The 20,392-nt window shown below is 41.0% G+C and overlaps 1 protein-coding gene across 1 annotated transcript in view; it reads right to left on the bottom strand.

The window, feature by feature from the left end:
- CRYL1 (crystallin lambda 1) overlaps positions 1-20,220 on the bottom strand; it is a 51,053-nt gene extending 30,833 nt beyond the window's left edge. Inside the window, exons 1-3 of the mRNA XM_054271569.1 lie at positions 20,108-20,220; positions 17,309-17,416; positions 10,193-10,319 (exon numbers count right to left, since the gene is read on the bottom strand). Of these exons, the coding sequence (XP_054127544.1) occupies positions 10,193-10,319; positions 17,309-17,416; positions 20,108-20,139 (267 nt within the window). The 5' untranslated portion in view covers positions 20,140-20,220. The remainder of the gene's footprint in view (positions 1-10,192; positions 10,320-17,308; positions 17,417-20,107) is intronic.
- Between the last annotated feature and the right edge of the window lie 172 nt (positions 20,221-20,392).

Raw genomic sequence — 20,392 nt, forward strand, 5'->3', positions numbered from 1 at the left:
ACAGTTTCTCTCAAAAAATCAGTGCAAAGAGGTCAGCATGCACCACTATGCATTTTAAGTGACACTGTATATTTCTGTGCCCGTTTCTTAGGGAAGATCATACTTCTCACTTGCAGAGAACAGTAAAGCTTTATTCCAAGGCCCGGTCACCTAAGGTTGCTACAAATCTGGCTTCTAATTTAAACTTTATTAAACATCTCTTAAGAGCCTGATCAGAACATGACAGCTGTTAATTTTTAAAACCCATCTCCTGGAAGTGTTATATTGAATTAAAGGCTTAGATGTAATAGGAATTTCACTATTCAAATACATGTTCAGAGAACACACCACAGCTACTTGAACCAGTAAAGAACTACATAAACACATGCTAGACTTCCTCCCTCGCCAACTGATACACCACATGGTGATTGAGGTCTAGTCGTCCCTAAATAAGAAACTGCACTCACATGACACAACCCCTGTACATGGAGTGTACAGCCAGTGAGTTTCATCTGTTTAAATCCAGTGTCTCTGTGTTTTTGTATAGGCCTTTCTCACCATGCCACCCCCACCATCTGTGCTCCCACATTCATCCACGCTCATCTAAATGCACAACTTCATTTTCCTATATTTAAGTGCTGGCATCTCCCCAGGTTCTTCCCAGCCATTCTCAAATAAGCCAAGATAGCAACTCCTCTGTAACTTCTAGGAAAACACTCCCCAAAACACTATCTTGCAAAATAACTTTTCCTTATAATATCAATGAGAATTACTGCTGTAAATTGAGCATTTATTACTACCGGGAGGCAAAAGAAAGAAAATATGGCCTGAAGCAAAGCCCTGCAACCCAGTGGTATGGTCTAAAATAAGTAGACATCCTACACAAGCAGTATAAGAGGAAAGCCAGATATTTAAACTATGCAGAAGGTCAGAGATTAGCAGCCACTCAGCAACAAGCAAGGCACTTTCTGTAAGATCATCTGGAGCTGCTGTCACAGGGAGCAGCATCAAGCCTTCCCAATAACAAGTATGGAGTTTGATGGTAGTCATCAGCATTAGGAATCACTGAATAAAGAAGTCTGAAAGCTACAACTGCACAACAGTGAATTCCTACCTCCTGACTAGAGGCTGGCTGGTGCAAATTCAAAACATAAACAAGAAAGTCTTTCTTCCCTGGCAATCCTAATATGAAGGTTTATGATAATATATACATTCCTGCAAGTGAGAACAGATCTGCCTTGAGCTCTCCTAGACCCACCTTCATTGCAGGAGTCTATCCCATACCACAGGACTCTTCCAAGTAGATTTTGGCCCAACCAGCCAAAGTTGTGCCTCTTGAAGTCCAGGGCTGTAATCCCAATTTTTGTATTGCTTCTCCTCTCAAGGATCCTCAACTTCACCATCTCATGGTCACTATAGTCAAGACTTCCCCATTACCTTCAGATCTCCAACCAGTTCTTCATTGTTTGTGAGGTCCAGCACATGTCCTCTCTTCTAGTCCTCAACCACCTGTGTTAAAGTTACCATGAATGTATTCCACAATCCTTTTGAATTCTTTGTGCTCTCCTGTGCTGTCCCTCCAGCAGACACTGATGTGGTTAAAGCCCCATCATGAAGACAGGGGTCTGTGAATGTGAGGTTTCTGAAGAAGGCCTTTTCTTCCTGATCAAGTGGTCCATAGCAGACATCTACCACGAAGTCTCCCATATTGGTGGTCCTCCTAATATTGACCCAAAGTTCTCGACTGGATCATCAATCGACCCAAGAGAGAGCAAGAAACACCCTATTCCCCTCCCACAGCTATTCACCTTTGTCTTGTACCACCTAACCCCCAAGAGTTGCATTTCACTGCCATGCTACTGCTGCTATAGCAAGAGCACCCTGTGCCCTTGCCAACTGAGGTAGAAAATTCTTTTCTAGAGTTCTGCAACTTTCCCTTTCCCAGTAAATTCAGTAAGGTTTTAAGTAGCAGGTAAGTTGTTTAGGAGCCATGACTACTTTGACTGCAACAAGAATCCTCCTCATCTTCTGCTGTTAAGTGAGGATCTCCAAACGTGCCACAATCCCCTGCTCTGTTTACACACACATAAAACTTACAGCATTTTAAGAAGCCTCAGCTTGTCAGTGCTGTGATTTAGCTGACATTTTTAAGGCATTCCTGTAGAACAGTTCCCAGAGTCAAGTGACAGCAATCCTCTCCTCTCACAGATGAGACCATAGCAGCAGCTTTCAAAGCACCAAACTATCCCACAAGCTGGACCCAGACTGTCAGCACTCCTGCAACAGGAACCACATTATATCCAGCTTTTTGTGGGAATATAAAGAACTTCACAGGATTAGGAGACAAAGAGTTCTGCATGTTAGAAAAGGAGCTTTTCTGAAAGCTTGGTGCCTAATACATTTCTACAAATACTTCCATTATCTTCTATAGTTATAATTCACTAGAAAAGGAACTTCACAGAAAAGACAGGCAAAAGACAGGCATAATTGTTTTACTTTCAATCTAACAAGTCACTTGAGAATGTTTTATTTCTAAAACAAAGCCTGATTAATATAAACCTACAAAAAGTTTAGGCCTGTGGTTTTTTATACACATAACCTGAATGATGTTTAAGACAGACATTAAAAACACCTGAAAAGGAGACCTGCAAATTTAATGAAATTAAATAGAGATTTCAAATCACTATCTATAGCAACTGTACAGTCAAATACAATTATTCCCTATAATTTTACCATACCTAATTAATATAATAAAGGATTCTTGTAAAAGCCTCTTTGAAAAAAGTACGTATGCTAAAATAAGCCCTCTGCAAATTAAACCCTGCCATTTGACAACCAGTTCTCTTTCCTCCAATATGACTGGCAAAGCTGAGGTTACTGAAGTTACCAAAGCAAAATTCCATCTATTTGTTCCATCTTGCATATAGACTGCTGTGTTTTAGTCACCTTTTTATTGAATCTATATCAACTTATATTTTAAGCAAAAAAATGTTTAAAACGTTCACTAATATCATTAGTATTTCAGTCCTAATTATTATATTGCTGTTTAGGCTTTTGTGTTGATATGCTGGTTTGTTCTGTTCCTGCAGGGTTTAGGTGTGTATCTCCATTCTGGAAAAGTGAAGATGCATCTTCTATTAAGGAAATTTGAGTGCTTTTTTAATTGTATTCCATGTCAGACACTAAAATGCACTCCAGTCAGTAGACAAGAGTCACACACATGAACCTGGGGAACTACACCACCTGCAATTAAAAAATATCACATCTTGACTGCAGAGGCTGGAAGTTCAGCTAGTGAAACAAGCAGAGACATAAAACTGTATTTTCAATATCAAAACAAATTATTAAATAGAAGTACCAATTTTGCTTCTGATATTACTGTTAGCTAATAGAACTTAGCTCATATATATATTTAATACATTGAATAAATTTGGTAATTTCACAAAATTCAAAATCATTACTTATTTCAAATGCAAATACTTGACTTGACTCCCCTCAAAAATAGTTTTAGATGCACATTTTGAGGTACTTTAGAAATAGATAGTATGTGCATCTAACAGTATACCAAGACATTATTAAGACAGGGTGACTAACAAAAATTAGTTATTTCAAAGATGGTAATGGGAAAACACATTTACTTCAGTCTCCTTTTGTAAAGTGTTGCTACCCTCCTTGAGGATAAAGGCAGGGCCAGCAGCTGGGTAGGAGGCACACACACTTTTGCATGGCCTTGAGATGAGACACACTCACAGCTGTTGTCGAAGGAGGCCCCAGGCTGTTGCACACCTTTCAGCGCAGTGTTAAGATTTTGATCAGTTAAAATTAGGTAGAAGGAGGGAAGAAAACCCAAAAAACAAACCACCACAAAAACCCCTGAAACACTTGGGTGTGAGGCAGAAACCCAATCCAGTGGGATACACACAGGGGAGCAGGAGCTCATCAGCCTGTCCATCCTCTTCCCACAGCAGATACTCATTCCACTAAGTGGATACACAACTTCCTCCAAGATGGTTTCAAGCTCATGAACAAAAACCAAATCATTAACAAAAGTATCATTTGCAACAAAAGCCTCGTTAGGTGTAATCCAACTCTACTTTGTCCAAACCAAGCCACAACCTTGGCAATCAAGACTTTTATTTTGAACCTGAACTATTTTACTAACTACTGCTATCCTGTAAACCAAGGGTACAAAGGCATCATAATGGCAGAAGCTCCTTTAACTGAAAAGCAGACTAGCTGTTTTTTAGGCATGGGAATGCCATATTATCACCATGTGACACAATTATAAAAAATATGAATGAAGTACAGGCATGTGTTTCCCATCCCAGACCTTCAGTCATAGACTTTTGATGAGTTATGTATGCACTGGAGCAAAATGCTGAACATGGGAGGAGAAGGAATCACACCACAAAAGAATTTTAAGAACAGGTTAACACATTTTTGACAGACAGTTGTCTAGGTATGACTGATCCTGCCTGCCTTTGGTCTCATCACTAGATAAAGAAACTTTTTGTAAAAGCAGTCATAAAAGACCAGGTGAAGGCACCAGCACTTTCAGTCTAACCTAATTTAAAAAAATAAGTTAGGGCTATAAATCACTTTTGATCTAGAGTGATAACTTCTTATTTGTCTTGAACATATGAGCTCATATGAGTGTGAAATCTGATGCTTCATGAATCACTACCTCTTGAGTGACATGAAAGACTGTTGACTGCAAGATACTGTGCACGTAAACATGGAGGTGAAATCCAGCACTTGGATGGAAACATTTTGTACTTTCCTACATTTCATAAACATACTCTCTAAAGAATCTGACCAATAAAAATATCAAGTCACTGCCATTTTATACTGTTCAGAATAAATGACTGAATTACAAGTGTCCTTTCAACCTTCAGCAGAAAAAAACAGGATTTGTGGAGGTACTAGTTTTCAGAACTACATTTTCCAAAATCACACAAATTTGGGAGGGTTTGAGGGGTTTCTGTGAGAGGCTTTTTGGCTGTTTTTTTTGTTTAAAGCAAATACAGCAAATGAAGACAAGTTTGCTTCTTCTCCTGTTAGTATCATGGCATGAAATGATTCATCATTTTCCATTATGTTCACATGTCCAACAAAACTTTCAAAAGACAGACAAGTCGATCAGGCTGCGACAGTTGAAGATCCTTTTTGTTCCCTCAGGAAAGGGCAATAAGATCTCAAACTAGTTGACTGACCTCCTCCTCCCTACATCTTCTCTCAAAGTACTAGATTTTCTGTTTTTCTCTACCCTGATCTCTTCCACCCTGAAAAACAGGGAAAGTGATCTAGGAAAGGCAATGGAAACACAACACCACCCCAGAAAAGGGACCAAGGAGCAATGGAAGAGAACCTGAAGAGTAAGATTGGTTGTCAGGCAGGATGACAGTTTTGGCAATGACAACTTCCTGAAACAAGGACCAAAACCATATTCAAGACTGTAATGGTAGATGACACCAGCTGCTATATGCACAGAATAGATGGGAAATAAATGTTAAAAAACTTGGAAGGACATAAATCCATTCAGCAGCAGCACCACTACAGTGACACTGGCAAGCTCTTTACCTAAACATCATCTTTCAGTTCAACTCAGACACTGACTTCATAAAATGTTTTACAGCAAGTCTTTAAGATCTGATCATTTAAACCTTTAAAATTAGAAAGAATTTTCTCAAAACTTCTACAAAGACAGCAAGTCAAGTCCCATGCTTGTTCTCAAAAGCCAAAACAGAACTTCTGGTGCTTCAGGCCAATGTATAAGCTCTGTAGGGTAAAACCAGGCCTAAGGTTACATTTGCCCAGCTGAGAGCAAACAGACCCATGTTTGTCTGTCCAGGGCTCAGTTCAGAAGAAGCCATGTCACCGCAATGCTTTCACACTCTGCCTGCCAGCAGTTTTGTTTTCACAGAGATCTGTGACTAACAGAGCCTCCAAAACAGTACGGTCTTCCAGCCTATGAGCTCAGGGCAGCTGAAGATATCTTCACCCACTGTCTGCAGACATTCCCTCATCCCCAGAAGTAAAAGGGTTCTTGAAAGACATCAGGAAAGCCAAACAAAAGTTACAAGCAGAAACTGGTAAGAGACAGTCAAAAACTAACTTCTATGACCAGAGACACAAGACACCTGTTGACAAAGCTCCAAAGTCAATGTTGATTTTGCACCCTGAAGGCACCACCAGACTCTCTGAAAGCTGTTAACACTGTTTTTAAAAATATGTCTAACTGGAAAAGATGAAAGAGCGAGCAAGATCTGAAAGATACCAGGTTGAAAATCTATTATTGTCGTTATCACCAGCTCAACAGCCTGTGCAGCTGTAATGGGGGGAAGAAGAGAGGGGGCAGAACACCCTCTCCTTTTAAAGGGGTGGGCAGGAAATGAAGATACTGTTCTAAGGCTTTTAGGCAGAGTTCTTTCAAAAGTAAAAAGGATAAATACTTCAAGAACAAAAGGTGTAAGTTAAAAGCTTCACCAGTCTGTTCTTGCCCAGTATGTTCTGTTCAATGCCACAGCACAACAGACAGCTTCAGAGATCACCTCTCAGTGACCTTTTGTGTCCATCTTCAGCCAGCCCAGCCAGCCCTCACAAGTCACCAAAATACACAGCAGCTCAAGCGTCAAGAGGAACATCTTAGCAATGGTTAGCCATCGAATCTTCCTCTGACAGCCAGAAAACGTTATTGTTCTGTTAGTAAATTGTTCAATTTAAAACCTGTGGTTTTGTCTTACTTGTGTTGTGGTAAACGATCATACAAGTGCTGCACTTCTTTCAATTTATCTTATTTATGAACTAGACACATGTCCACTAAAATCTGGTTTTAATACTCAAAGGAGAACTAAGATGTTCAGAACCCAATATTCACATAGAGACAGAAAACTAATGTAATCATATTTATGCAGGAATGCTAAGAGCACAAAAATAAGAAACATTTAACTCACCCATGACAGTCCCATACCAGGAACATTCTAGTACAAACATATCCATTAATTTATCTCCATGGAGTTTTCAGCTAATGGAAAAGTTATTTCAGAATTAAAGCTTTTAAGTGATATAAAAACTTGCAGCATACATTTACCTACATGCTATAGACTATGCACTTATTCCAAGTGGCACAGGAAAGTTCTGAGAAGTGAACTCATGTGAATACTTAGGTTGACAGCAAAACACAGACTAATTTCCTTCTGAAGTTGATGTAAAGCACTCTAACAAGACAAGTTACTTCGTGAAAATGCTCTGGAGAGAGAATATATAACCTTTTAAAATGTTCAAGACATCACTGTTATAAATTTTCTTCTCAGTTCTTCTAATTATCTCTTGCATCTTTTTCCCATTTGTATCTTCACTGATTTAACTTGGGAAGTTCCATTTTTTACTTTTTCATGCCTTGTGTTTGAAGTTATGCCCTATAACTATAACTACTTGGAAGGCAATTGTCTGAAGAATTTACTCATGGAGGGCAAACGTCAAGAAGTTTTTTAAAGCTTTTAGTGGACTTAATCTACAAAGACCAGATTTAAAAAGAAGTTAAGATTTAACCAACTGATATCCAGGGTAAAGAAATGGAGTTCTCATAAAAATTCTGAAGTAAGCTAAGCAGTAGGTTATATCATTAAGCATGAAAATTGAGTTCTCTATATTTGACTAAGATTAATGCAACCAATATTTTATTTTTAAAGTAATTAAAAGTCAGAACACTTGCACTCAGAAGTTACAATTAGTACATTTTGTCCTTCCACATTCAAAGCTGCACTAAGCAGCATTTCTTAAATGTAACATGGTTCAGTCATAAAGTAGTCTACTCACTGCTGAAATAAGGCTGTGAGCCTAGATTGTTTCATTCTATTCCACCACCCTCCTTTAAGAGAAAATTAAAGTCTATTTCAAATAAGTTGCCTGCCCACTTCCATTGTGCATTTGTTAAGACTTGGAATAAAGCTAAACTTTAATGCTATAGTTTGGAGACCTGATACAAATAGTGCCAACCATGTTTCACATGTTATCCATGGGCATATTGCAGCTATTTTGTTTCTTTTTATTGATATACTAAATACTACATGTTTAGAGACATCAAGAAGACTAAGGGAACATAAAATAGTGCCAGAAAGCTGCAGTTACCCCAGGTACACTGTTGTTGTTTGGATACTACCAACACAACACCACTGAATTCAGCTACCTGAAAGGAACACCCAGGTTCTCTGAGGTGCAGGCTGGTAGGACAGCAGGCAACAGACTGAAGTTGCAATAAGAGACTTCCAATTAGATATTAGGGAAAAGTTGCAGTGACCGTAATTAAACATTGTAACACATTACCCAGAGAGACCAGAAGTGCTTACCCAAAACTCAACTGCACAAATTCTATGCAAGCTGATGCAAGTTGGTCCTGAAATGGGTTGGGCCAAATGAGTTCCACAGGCTCCTTCTAACAGAAAATTACTTTGATTTTGCAACATTTGCCCAATGCCCATTTTGTAAATGAACTGATAGTGGCAGGACCTTGATTTAATCTGATGTTGCATGCAAGACCTTGTTCAAAAATCTTAAGATTTTGTCAAAGACCCTCTCTCATGGGACCAATAGCATACCAAAACTCAACATCCCTGCCAGAGCAACAAGACTCAAGAACTCCATCACAGCTAGCTTCAGTTCAAAATAAGATGATAAAATAGAAGTCAGAATGCTAAAGAGATACAAAGTTGGCACTAAGAAGGATCAGATCCTTACAGGTAGTATACAGGGAAAGTCAGAACACTATATGGATATACCAGGTAGTAAGAAATGCTTGAAACAGCAAAAGAAAACAAGAAGAACTAAGAGAATACTGGAAACAAGAAGACAGCCTTCACAAGCAAAAGGTAGGAAGAACAGTCAGTTCTTACTCACTGGAATAGGCTGGCCAGTGCTGTTTCACAGACATCTGTGCCCTTTGTTACATCCATTCATAAATGACCTGTAAATTAGCTCATGAAATTTAAGTTGGCCATCATTATTATAAGCACAAGCATTTGCAGAAGTTGTTTACAAGACTGAGTGATTGGACTATAAATTTGCAAATTAAACTCAGTACAAGTAGGCAATACATGCATGAACACAATACTGCAAACTAACAAGTTTCGAGCTTGCTAGTGACGAAAGAGCAAGATACTCTTAAGAGTAAGGGGTGAATATATAGTTTCATGCTATGAAGAAAAGGGGTGAACACAAAGCAGTGTACCACTGTAAAAAGCTAGAGTACATTCACACATTGACTTCTGCATGAGGCTTTGCCATGCCTCCCATTCTCTCCTCCTCACTTCATCAAATTGGGAGGAATAAAGGTCTGAAAGTCCGTGCTCTTTTCAGTTCAGTTTGTTATTAGGGTTATGTTGCAGCTGATCAGACTGGGAATTTACAGCCTGAAACAGTGTAAGCTGTAAATGAGAGTGCAGCACAAATCCATGTAGAGACAGCTAAGGGTCCAACACTGGAATAATACTGGGGAGCCATTTAGGGTAGAAGATGCCGATCCTAATGAAAACACATTCATACTTTATCCCAGAAATGATCCCAGATTAGCCTATTCTCTGCACTATGTCCAATCCAGTGAGCATATTAACAATTAAGCAGCCACAAACTGGCTCTCCTAGCAGTTCAGCTTGTTCTCCATTCCACTTTTACTAAGCAGGACAGATGTCAAACCTATGTATCAGCCCTGGTTTTAATACTCTAGCATTCTGGGATAGCTGTGTTTGGTTACAGCACTCCCTCACAGTCAGAAGAGTCATCCCATATGTCATACTCCCTGCCTTCACTAGGTACATGGAGAGGAAAAATACATTTTAGACCCAGCTCTAGAATGTGTGGCATTCCCTAAATGACAATCTGTCCCCCAAATATCTCCTGCCAACCTTCACCTTACATTCATGTTTCTAACAGGTACAGTCATTATTATACATGGAGGTCACTGATTCCCTCCCAGCTTAGCTGCCAGCCTCTCCCCCCATAACTCAGAATAAACTTGCAAAGACTCTAGTGCTAGAAATTCTGCAAGGAGGCATGATCTCCCACACCAGAATGCCATCAGGCTAGAAAGAACTTTAACAAGCATGACTATATTCTTATGGGGTCATGCTGTTGAACTCTCCAGTGCCCACCTACTGTGTAGCACAGCTTTTCATCACCTTTCTGACCATTTGCCATGAGCTAGCAAATCTTTGCTTACCTGAATGAAAGTAGCACCCTCTACTGCTGCCTTCAGGTCTGTACAAACGCTAATGAGAGCCAACTGCTGCTCCGCACTCAAAGCTCCTTTCAAGACTCCCGACTTCTCCATCTCTTTCATTTGTTTGCTGACAGAAAAAACATAGACACATTTAAACACGTTATCATTGTTCAGCCACCATCAATTTTTTAAAAAACCTTCTTAACAAACCATGTTCTACACTATTTGTTATGCCACTGCTCACATCTCTATTCAAAAATATAAAGGTTCATTGCAGTAATTTCTCCTTCCTCCCCCATCTTATCAAAGGTTTTTCTTCTCTTCAAGCACAGACAGCTCCAAGATCTACACCTAGATGTCAGATGGTCACCACTTCAAATTTGTTTTAACTGGTGCACAATCAGCGAGAGGTTTTTTTTGGCTCATATTTAATGGCAAGCAAGGTCCCTTTTATAAACTTCATCTCGTTTTACAAACAGCTCTTTTGCCACAAAGCCTCACTGTAGGAAAACCTCTTTACTAGTATAGAAATAAATAAATATATTCGATACAGGCAAGAGTCCTTCATAAAAACCAAACCTACATTTTGATGTTTTTTTAATGACTACAGAACAAATGTTGAAAATTTTAAATAGTTACTAAACTTGAAATGAATGCTCAAGTACACACCCTGGCTGGGACTGGACATGCCACTTCTTCAGAAAAGGTCTCTATAGTTTGAAGCCCTCAAACATCCAGAACAAGTAAGCCATTTTTCAAAACCGTTATAAACTGCTTAGAAGAACAATGGCCACAGAAATTAGGTGGGATTAATCTGTCTGATCACAATCAACTTAAAGCTCCTTGATGTAGTCTTTATCATGGTTAAATCAGTTCAGTTTTCATCAGTTTCAAGACAGAACTCCTCTGAGCTGTTGGTTATTATTCAGCAAAAACTGCTCATCCTCATGAATACGTGGGGAAATTAACCTAATGAATAGCAGCAGGAAAAAGAAAAAATCCTTTATTCTTCCTACCAACTTAATTAAGGACATGGCAAATAGATGGCTGAAAAGCACAGACTTCTACTTCTTAAGCAATTTATGGCAAAGAATAGGAAACAGGGATCTTCAGCTCCCTTTCCCTAGGTCACAGGGAATATACAGCATGCTGGACAGAAACTTCATCCAACACTTAAGGCTTCTAGCACTAAAGGTGCCAGTGCTTCATCTGAAAAGAAACAGGTGCCCTAAGCTACAGAATCCAAACTTCTGGCTCCCTCACACCTTGTGAGGCAAGATGAATAATTCAAAAGGTCTTTACTATCCATTCATTAGAACTTCATTTCCCAGGTGCTTTTACCCAGTAAAACACATACAAAACAAAAGTTACATTTTAGGAGATCCTATCAGAATTACTTCCTTCTTTGAAGAAGAGGGTGAAGTTCTTGTTCATTTTCATTGCAATACTACATTTGTCTTATCCTCCTAGGTTCTCCAAAATTACAGTACATGGCTGGTGTCTAAGGGATTCAAAAAAGCTGGAGTCATAGACTAAGTGATCCAGCTTCTATTTTTCTTCCCCTTGCAGCACCCATCTCCTCTTTCATATCTTCCCTTCTGTGCCAGTGATAACCATTCTGCATTTCTGCTTTTCTGTCACAAATCACTAACAATACACTGTGCACTCAGAATATAATTTCTTAGTTAACCTTCAAAACTACCACCTTCATCTTTGGAATTTGAGGCTGGACTGATTTTTTTAATTCCTAAACAAAGAGCATTCCTATTAACATAACCAATCTTCATGTTAGCCATGCATTTAAGTCAGTTAAAACATGGAGTAGGAAATGTATGCATTACTTCAGTTTTGGCTTTCCCTCCTGGGAAATTTTTTGCACTCTTTGTCAATCTACTTGTAGCCATTCTGGTTGCTTTGTTCCACAAACAAATTTTAGTCTTTCAAGCACTAAGTCACCATTATATTCCCATGGGGTATTAGATTGCTGCAGAACTGTGGGAAACCAGTGTTCCCTGATACTTACCACACATAAGACACAAAGGTTTGTACATAGAGCAGTGCACCACTGACCTCTACTGGATGACTTTGTAATGAAGACAGCCTAAACTTTTTTGGGGTAAATTTGTGGTCCCTAGGATGACCCTAGACTGCGATCACCGCAGCCATATCCACAGCTTCACTCTGCAGCTGGATTGTATGTGCAGCGCAGAGTTTCACCTGTAAGGTCTTTGAAGAATGAAGAATTCACATCAATGAGAAAATACTATTTCCTTTCTGAGCTTATGCTTCATCTACCTCCAGAGTTTTACTGTTGTACCTGTCTGCCTGTGTCAGCACTGTTCTGGGAACTGGGCTAGTATTTGCTTCAGGATAAGGTATCCAATCTACAGGAACACTCCCAATCACATAAAATGCTTCTGCTTACAAACCCTACTCTAAAAGTCTTTACAGAAGGACCCTGAAAACAATGCCAACACTTAACTCATCTTCTTCACATCCCACTTGCTTCACCTTTATCCACAGCCACTACTGGGCACTTATATTCAGCACACACAGTTGCAACCAGCAAATACTTACTAGAAATAAGGCTGCTTAATCACAACCACACTGCTCACACTAACAAGAGGGGAAGGAAGAGAAGAAAACACCAGCCCTGTTCTTCACAAGTTCAGCCAGCTGCTGTTGCCCAGAGATTAGAACTATTCAACAGTCAGTGGTGTCTGATAAATGAGAGGGTAGTTGGCACGGTGAGAACAAACCAAAACATCACTCATCTTTAGCCTGAGACAGAACACACCAAGTAGGTTTTGTGTAGCCAAGCTTGAAAGCTTTCAGGAAAGGAGATTTTACTGACTCCTTGGACAACCTGTTACTCTGCATACCAGGCAAATGTGAGCACTGTAACTGTTCTCAAAACACAACTTTAGTCATTACATAAATCACCCTTACTGAAATAATTTGTTCCAGCTGCCATGGGCACTGGCTACCACACAGGAATGAGGTGAAAAAACATTTCCTTTTGGAGGTATTTTCAACTCAGTCAGACAGAACAGTCAGACAGAACCTTTTAAAGAAGGACTCTATCCCCTTCCAAAGCCTATCAATATGTTCTCTAGTTAGTTCTGCAAGTGAAGCAGTTTTACCCAGCTAGTTAATTGCACTTTTGGGCATGGTGGGTGGGCAGAGATAAAATCAAAAGGTAGAACCAAGCCTACAATTTAGCACAAGCTCGATGTGCCAGCACCAGGCACTCAATATCAAACTGTGTTCTGAAAAGAATCATCTATTTAGAAGATGATTCTCCCCTTAAAGGAGATAGATAAAACTATCAAAGAAGACCTAAGCCAAGCTGTATTTTGCCCTTGATATATACAGTACCAATACAACAAAGCAATCCATAATACAGACTGGAAGACCAAGCCAGCAAGCTTGGTAATTAATCGGTCTATATCAGCAGAATAATAATATTTAAAACAATAGCAGAGTAAAAAGAAAAGTTAGAAAAATTTATGTATTACAAGAATAATAATTTTATTTTTGGCAGAGGGGCATGCACTAAAGCATTTCTGAATCCTATGTTTTAGGACTACTTTCAGGAATAGGACACTTTTTTTTCTAATTCTCATTATTTCAAAATTAAGCAACCTTGCATTCAAACCAGAATCACACCGATGCAGAAAAAAAGCACGCGGGATATGAAAAATTACATTTCCCAAGGCAGGCTACTAGAGCATGCATTCAGTAAGTCCAGTGTGGTATAAGGGTGTTCACTAGTTTGTCTCTTCATCAGAACAAAAGGTTGTTCCATTAGAGCAGACCCTGAGATGTTCTGAATTTATATAAAAGGCAATGGCTTCTGGGTTAATGGACTAAAAGGCAACAACATAGAATAATTAAGTATAATTTCTGCCATCAAAGAAGTAACATCTCCTTTTAGAAGTAAAGTGAGTGTTGCTTACTACTCAAACCCCATTTTATTTGGAAAAGGGAAACTACAAATAGTTATCTGCACACTTCAGTTTCTCCCCAGTAAGTCATACCTCCATACAGTAGAAGTTTGTGGACTGCAGACTAGAGTGGAATAAATATGTTCCAATACTAAAACAAAATAAACCACAAAACCCCAAGCCTAAAATCTTCTCTAAAACTATTTGCTATTTGGAGGGAAAAAGGAAAGCAAATTATATCAGGTTCAGAGAACCAGTCACCAGCTGGCTCTATCAGACAGACATTCCCTTGCTGCTCTCCTGTTAGCATGCATTACCTGCTCAAGCTCCAGCTCTTACAGAAGTATCACATCAGTAAATCACTGTGATTTACTGCAGGTTGTGTGCTATGAAATGAGTGCAAAGAAGTTTGTATCTATCAAGATATGATCAATCATTAAAGCAGTGGTTGAAGAAACTGTGTAGCTTTGTATTCTTGTCATGAAAACTATGTTTTCCTGAAACTAGGCTTTTTAACTGGTGTTACAGTAGCCAAAATACACAAGTTAATTATAAGTTAAGATCATCTTATGTAAGAGGCAAAATCTGCCTTGAACTCAACTGAACTTGCCTTGAACCTATCAATGACTTGGATGAAGGGGCATGTGCCTCCTCAGCAAGTTCACCAATGACACTGAACTGGGAGGAGTGGCCCCAAATGTCTGTGCAGCCCTTCAGAAGGACTTTGACAGGTTGGAGTGAAGGGCAGAGAGGAACTGTCTGGAATTCAACAAAGGCAAATGCAGAGTTCTACACCTGGGGAGGAATAACCCCAGGCACCAGCACAGGCTGGGGGTGACCTGCTGGAAAGCAGCTCTGTGGAGAAGGACCTGGGGGTCCTGGTGGACACCAAGCTGTCCATGAGCCAGCAGTGTCCTCGTGGCCAAGAGGGCCAGTGGGATCCTGGGATGAAGAGCAGTGCCAGCAGGCAGAGGGAGGAGATCCTGCTCTGGATGTCTCCTCTGTCCTGGTGAGGCACATCTGGAATGCTGCATCCAGGTCTGGGCTCCTCAGTACAAGAAAGACACAGAGCTCCCAGAGGGGGTCCAGCAGAGGGTTATGAGGATGATTATAGTTCCAGAGCATCTCTCCCACAAGGAAAGGCTGATGGAGTTGGGCCTGTTCAACCTTGAGAAGAGACAACATAGGGGACCCCAACAATGTCCATAAGCATCTTAAAGGAGGATGTCCAGAAATGGATTCAGGCTCTTCTCAGTGGTGCCAAGCAATAGGACAAGAGACAACAGGCAGAAATTGGAATACAGCAAGTTACACCTGAACAAGAGGAAGAGCTTCTTTACTGTTAGGTTAACTAAACACTGGAACAGCTTGCCCAGAAAGATTGTAGGGTCTCTTTCCTGGAGCCATCCAAAAGCTGTCTGAATACAAGGAGCTTTAGAAAACCCTGCTTGAGCAGGGAGGTAGGACTAGATGACCTTCAGTACTCCCTTCCAACACTACCTGTTTGGTGATTCTGTGAACTCCTGCAGGAGAACACACACAGGCACACAACAGTACAAACTCACTTAAATAGCACTCTATCCTATTACACATGACACTCTATGCCTCATGTTTCCAAGCTGAAAACCTTGGAAGGCTAACATCCTCATGCTGCTATAAGAAAAAATATGGGGCTTTAGTAATGAACACCACAAAGCTGCCACCCAATAATCCAGAGTCTCATTGTGGCTACAACTATGACAGCGACTCTGAAAAACCCCAAAAGTTTGTGTCATCTACGTGATGCAACAGGGATGTTTGGTCTAACATCTACCTGGAAAGAAAAAAAAGAGGAGATAGGCTTGATGACAGAAGAGTGGGAAAGTCTTTTTTAGCAGATCTCAATAGACATCACATACTGTTTAACTTCTGAACTCTAACAACTGAATTGATCTACAAGGGGTTTCTGAAGTCATTCCTGTTTGCTTTAAGGCTTTTTACAGAAAGCAATTAGGATGCAGCACACCACAACTTTTTTTCAGGTGTGCCTTACACCCCATAGAGCCGACACACAAGCTGACATCATGTCAGTCCAAGGCATCATGAAGGGAGAGCTGATGCATTTAGGTTGATGCTAACTGTGAAGTCATCTGAAGTCCAGCATTAAATGCCAATACAACAACATAAGGTTGTGCACAGAACCACTTTATAAATATACTTTCACCTTCACTCACAGGCAGATAAAAGTTGTATTTTCAGGCCCAGCAAGAAGAGGATGCATAGGACCAAGCAGACATGTTCCTTCTAACACAAGAATTAGGGGTCAATTAAAGTAATTTAGGAGCCAGGTTGAAAACAAACACAAGGGAACAGCTCTTCACACAATGAGCAGTAAATTTGCAGAACACAAAGTCCTTTGGTAAGGAGGCCACAGAAGGATTTATATCAGTTCAAGGGAAGGTTAGAGAAATACTTGGAAGAAATCCAGTTAAGAGTGACTGAATAGATAATTAACTTGTTGGCATTGAAGGCTGGGGGAGGGGAGCAGACAGGCAAGACTTGAACTTGTAGCTCTTGCAGTACCAAAAGCACGAGGCTTTAGCCACAGTGCCATGGGCAGCAGAAGAGGGCTGGAGGTCCCCTGGACTCAAATGGTGGGAGTGACATCAGGTTCACACCCTCACACTGGCACTCCTTCTAAAGATGCTTCCTACTTCAACTATATCTGACCAATGACACTAGCAACCTGTTCTTCTAGGACTCAAAAACACCAATTTAAGAGTTTAAAAACTAGGTATAAAATGCTAATAATTGTAGCAGGGCTTCTCAACAATCCAACTTAACCTACCTCCACTTGAAAAGGTCTTTGTTGCCTTTCTGTGGAAAAACTCTTACATTCATATATTTTAAACCTAGTCTATACATAGCCTAATGGTGGTAAGCATTATTTTTAAAAATTGAATTTAAACATAAGATCTTGAATAACTTAAAAATTAAATTTCTCTTCAGAAATGTCAGTTACACTTGGAAGTACAGATCTTCTGATCTTAACCTGTGCTTCTAAGTTAAAGCTTTCTTCAAAGCCTAAAATCTATGCTCCCTGAAATAACAAGATATGGCTATTCATTCATAATTACAAAAATCCCACAGTTTCATTCCAACCCCAGTTATTTCAAGTCAGGTTACCCACCGAATATTTTCCAGTGCAGTTGTTAGCTGCTCTTGTGCAATATCATAAAGTTTCACTCTGAAGCCTCCAGCAGCAAACACCATGGCCCAGCTGCGACCAATGAGTCCACTGAAAAAAAAAAATATATATCAGCCAATTAATAAACCAGCATTTAATAGGGGGAAGGAGATCTTGAAAGCATTGTAAAAACCAAACCAGAGCTTGGACGCTTAGATATTTGATAAAAAGATCAGTTACATATTGATGAGAAATAATCCCTCTAACATAGAAATAGTCTTTGCTGGCTATGTATAACAGGTTCTCTGAAAGCTGGAATGAAAATAACAGGGAAGAAAAAACCCAAAACAAAACAGAAAAAGGAGAGCAGAATTCAAATAGGAGGAACCATTACTTTGGGATAGTGGACTCAATCACCAACAGTTTTGTCAGCCACAATCTTAACCTGGACTTGGTTAATGCATTTATATTTAAGAGATTTAAAATAAAGAAATAAATTTAAAGATCTGTTCAGCTCCTAGACTGAAGACAGGCAGCAGTCCACTGATCCCAGAGTGCAGGACCCTGCTTCAGAAGGTGATCAGAGGTGACCCAGCAACTGAAGTCACAGGTCCTCAGCAATTCAGAAAGTATCCCAAGCACATGAAAAGGGAAAAAAAGAAATCTTAACTGAGCATGGGTTTGATACTATTTTTCCACCTAGCCACTTCTAGCACTACCTTTATTTTTAGATTAAGCACTTTATCACGCTGGATACACATAGGAACAGTCTGCCTACATCTTTTGGTGAATCATATTACTGAGCAACACATGGAGGAAATCTGTAGTAACTGACAATTTTATTATCTCTCTTAAAGAGATGCAGGTTCTAACTTCATTAGATGTGTAGCAGGCAGCAGTCTTTTCAAATGGAAGCACCAAGGCACAGTGTCACAAGCTTAAGTAACCTGAAATCACAAAAAATTAGGAAAAAAAATCCACAACAGAGACAAGATCAGAACTCAAGATCCATGATTGTTACAGTGGGGGTTTTGATAATTACATGCATTTCCTATCACTTCCAAGATCACTGTATTTGCATTATTAAACTTTAGTGATGTCTGGCAACTGAAAAATTCAAGGTCATTAGGGCATGAATAAAAGATTAAAAGGGGAACAAAAGTCAGATATAAAGTAATAGGACAGATTAGAAAAGAAGGAAGAAAAAACAGGAACATGCTCAGCCTTTGGTTTAACTATATCTTTCTAAAAAGGAACCAAACAGGAAGCTTCAGGAAATAGCAGGAATCAGTGGAAATAACTGGGACAAAAAAAGTCAAGTTTTGCATTTACTGCTGTTAAGCAGACAGTGAGGTCTCTCTCAAAACCTACCATTTAAAGGTAAACATAAACAACTTCTCTGTAGTAAGCCCAGAGCTCATCAATTCTGAGGCAAGCAACAGAACAAACTTACAGAATAGGAATGGTCAAGATTTGCTAGCTACTGCAGCCTCCTGGCTAATGAGTATTTATAAAATAAAAGCACTTGAATCACTTCAACTTGACATAAGCATATCTGAGCTACCAGTATCTTTACAAAGTAGCATAACCTTTCTAAAGTGCACTTTTAAATTAAATTTCCTTAAAACACCAAAAAATTCTTTAATACAGGTTTCTAGGATTGTGGGGGTTTTGTTTTGAACCGCAGAGCACACAAAGTAAGTTGATGGTAGGTATCAGGCCTGCACCGTTACTGCATTGTACATGACAGCATCATCACAACCTGATGTTAGCATATTTCACCCCAAGACAGTGCTTTCTGACACTTTAAGTGCTGTCATTTTGGGCTCAGTGATAAAATATTAACAACCAGATCTGCTCACACAACTTCCACAGGTGCTACCAAAACCTGCAGTAGTGCCACAGGAGCCAGAGCAGGCAAGAGCCCAACTCTCCTGACCCTTCAGGCACACCTACAGTGAACAAAATTTCCCTGAGTACCAGCAGTAGGAGCCAGTTTGGTCAGTGTCACACAGCAGCACCCAAACTCCCATCCTGAGGCTTCCAGTGGTCTTGCTGATAAAGCTGGCTCCAGCCCACACTTGTAGCACCAAGGTACAGTGGTGCACAGGAGATTGTTACTATCCTGCGCCTATTCTCTCTCCCCTCCTGACTCTTGTTCAAGTAAAGAACTTTAGGTTCAGCTCAATGAGAGGATGAAACAATGCCTTCCCACACAAGCCAGAAATACTGCTGACTTTTGTGGCAAGTCAATATTGCTTCAGGAGTGTTTAAGACCAACTTAGGAGTTTCCTGACATAGCTGACTAACAGGACGTTAAGCTGTGCTTGGATTTCTCTGCTCCTCTTGCACTTAGACACACACAAGGCATTGCAATGAAAAGGGACAGCAGTCCTTCAGACGTAAAGGGCGACTCACTTCGGTAAAGATGTTTGTTTGTTGTTTGTTTTACAGTAGCACAGAGCTGTCAGGGGCTTAAACAAAGGCACTCTAAGTAGAGGCAAGCAGGTGCATCCCCCCACTTCCCGAGATCCAGCAGCAGCGCGCCCCGGCGGCTGGGGAGAGCCCACCGCCTGCCCCGAGCCAGCACCGCGCTGTCACACCCGGCAGCCGCAGCAGTGGGGACAGCTGCGGCAGGGCTGTACCCTGCACTGAGTCCCCGAACCCCCTGCCCGCAGGCCGGACCGAGCCGGGAGAGGCGCCCGAGCCCCTTCGCACGCCGCGGGCATCCGTCCTACCGGCGCCGCGCCGGAACCTCCTCCCAGGGGCTCTGCCCCGGCCCGCGGGGGACGAGAGCGTTACCTGCCGATAATGGTAACCTGCGAGGGCTCCATGCCTGCGGCCGCCGCCACCGGGAGGGAGATGCGGGATGGGCAGCGGGATGAGACACCTCTGCCCCGAGCGGGCCCGCCCCGCCCGCGGCTCCCGCCATGTCACGGCCGCCCATTGGCTCCGCGGCCGCCCCCGCCCCGGGGCCGAGCCTGATCGGGGCCGGGGCGGGAACGGGGCGGGGACCGGGACAGGGCCGAGCCTGCCCTGGGCCGGGGCCGGGGCCGAGGCCGGGTCGGGGGCGGGTCGGGGGCGGCT

The sequence above is a fragment of the Melozone crissalis genome, unplaced genomic scaffold (genome assembly GCF_028551555.1).
Source record: "Melozone crissalis strain CALT ecotype California unplaced genomic scaffold, PUWL_Pcris_2 ptg000013l_1, whole genome shotgun sequence".
Taxonomy (NCBI): domain Eukaryota; kingdom Metazoa; phylum Chordata; class Aves; order Passeriformes; family Passerellidae; genus Melozone; species Melozone crissalis.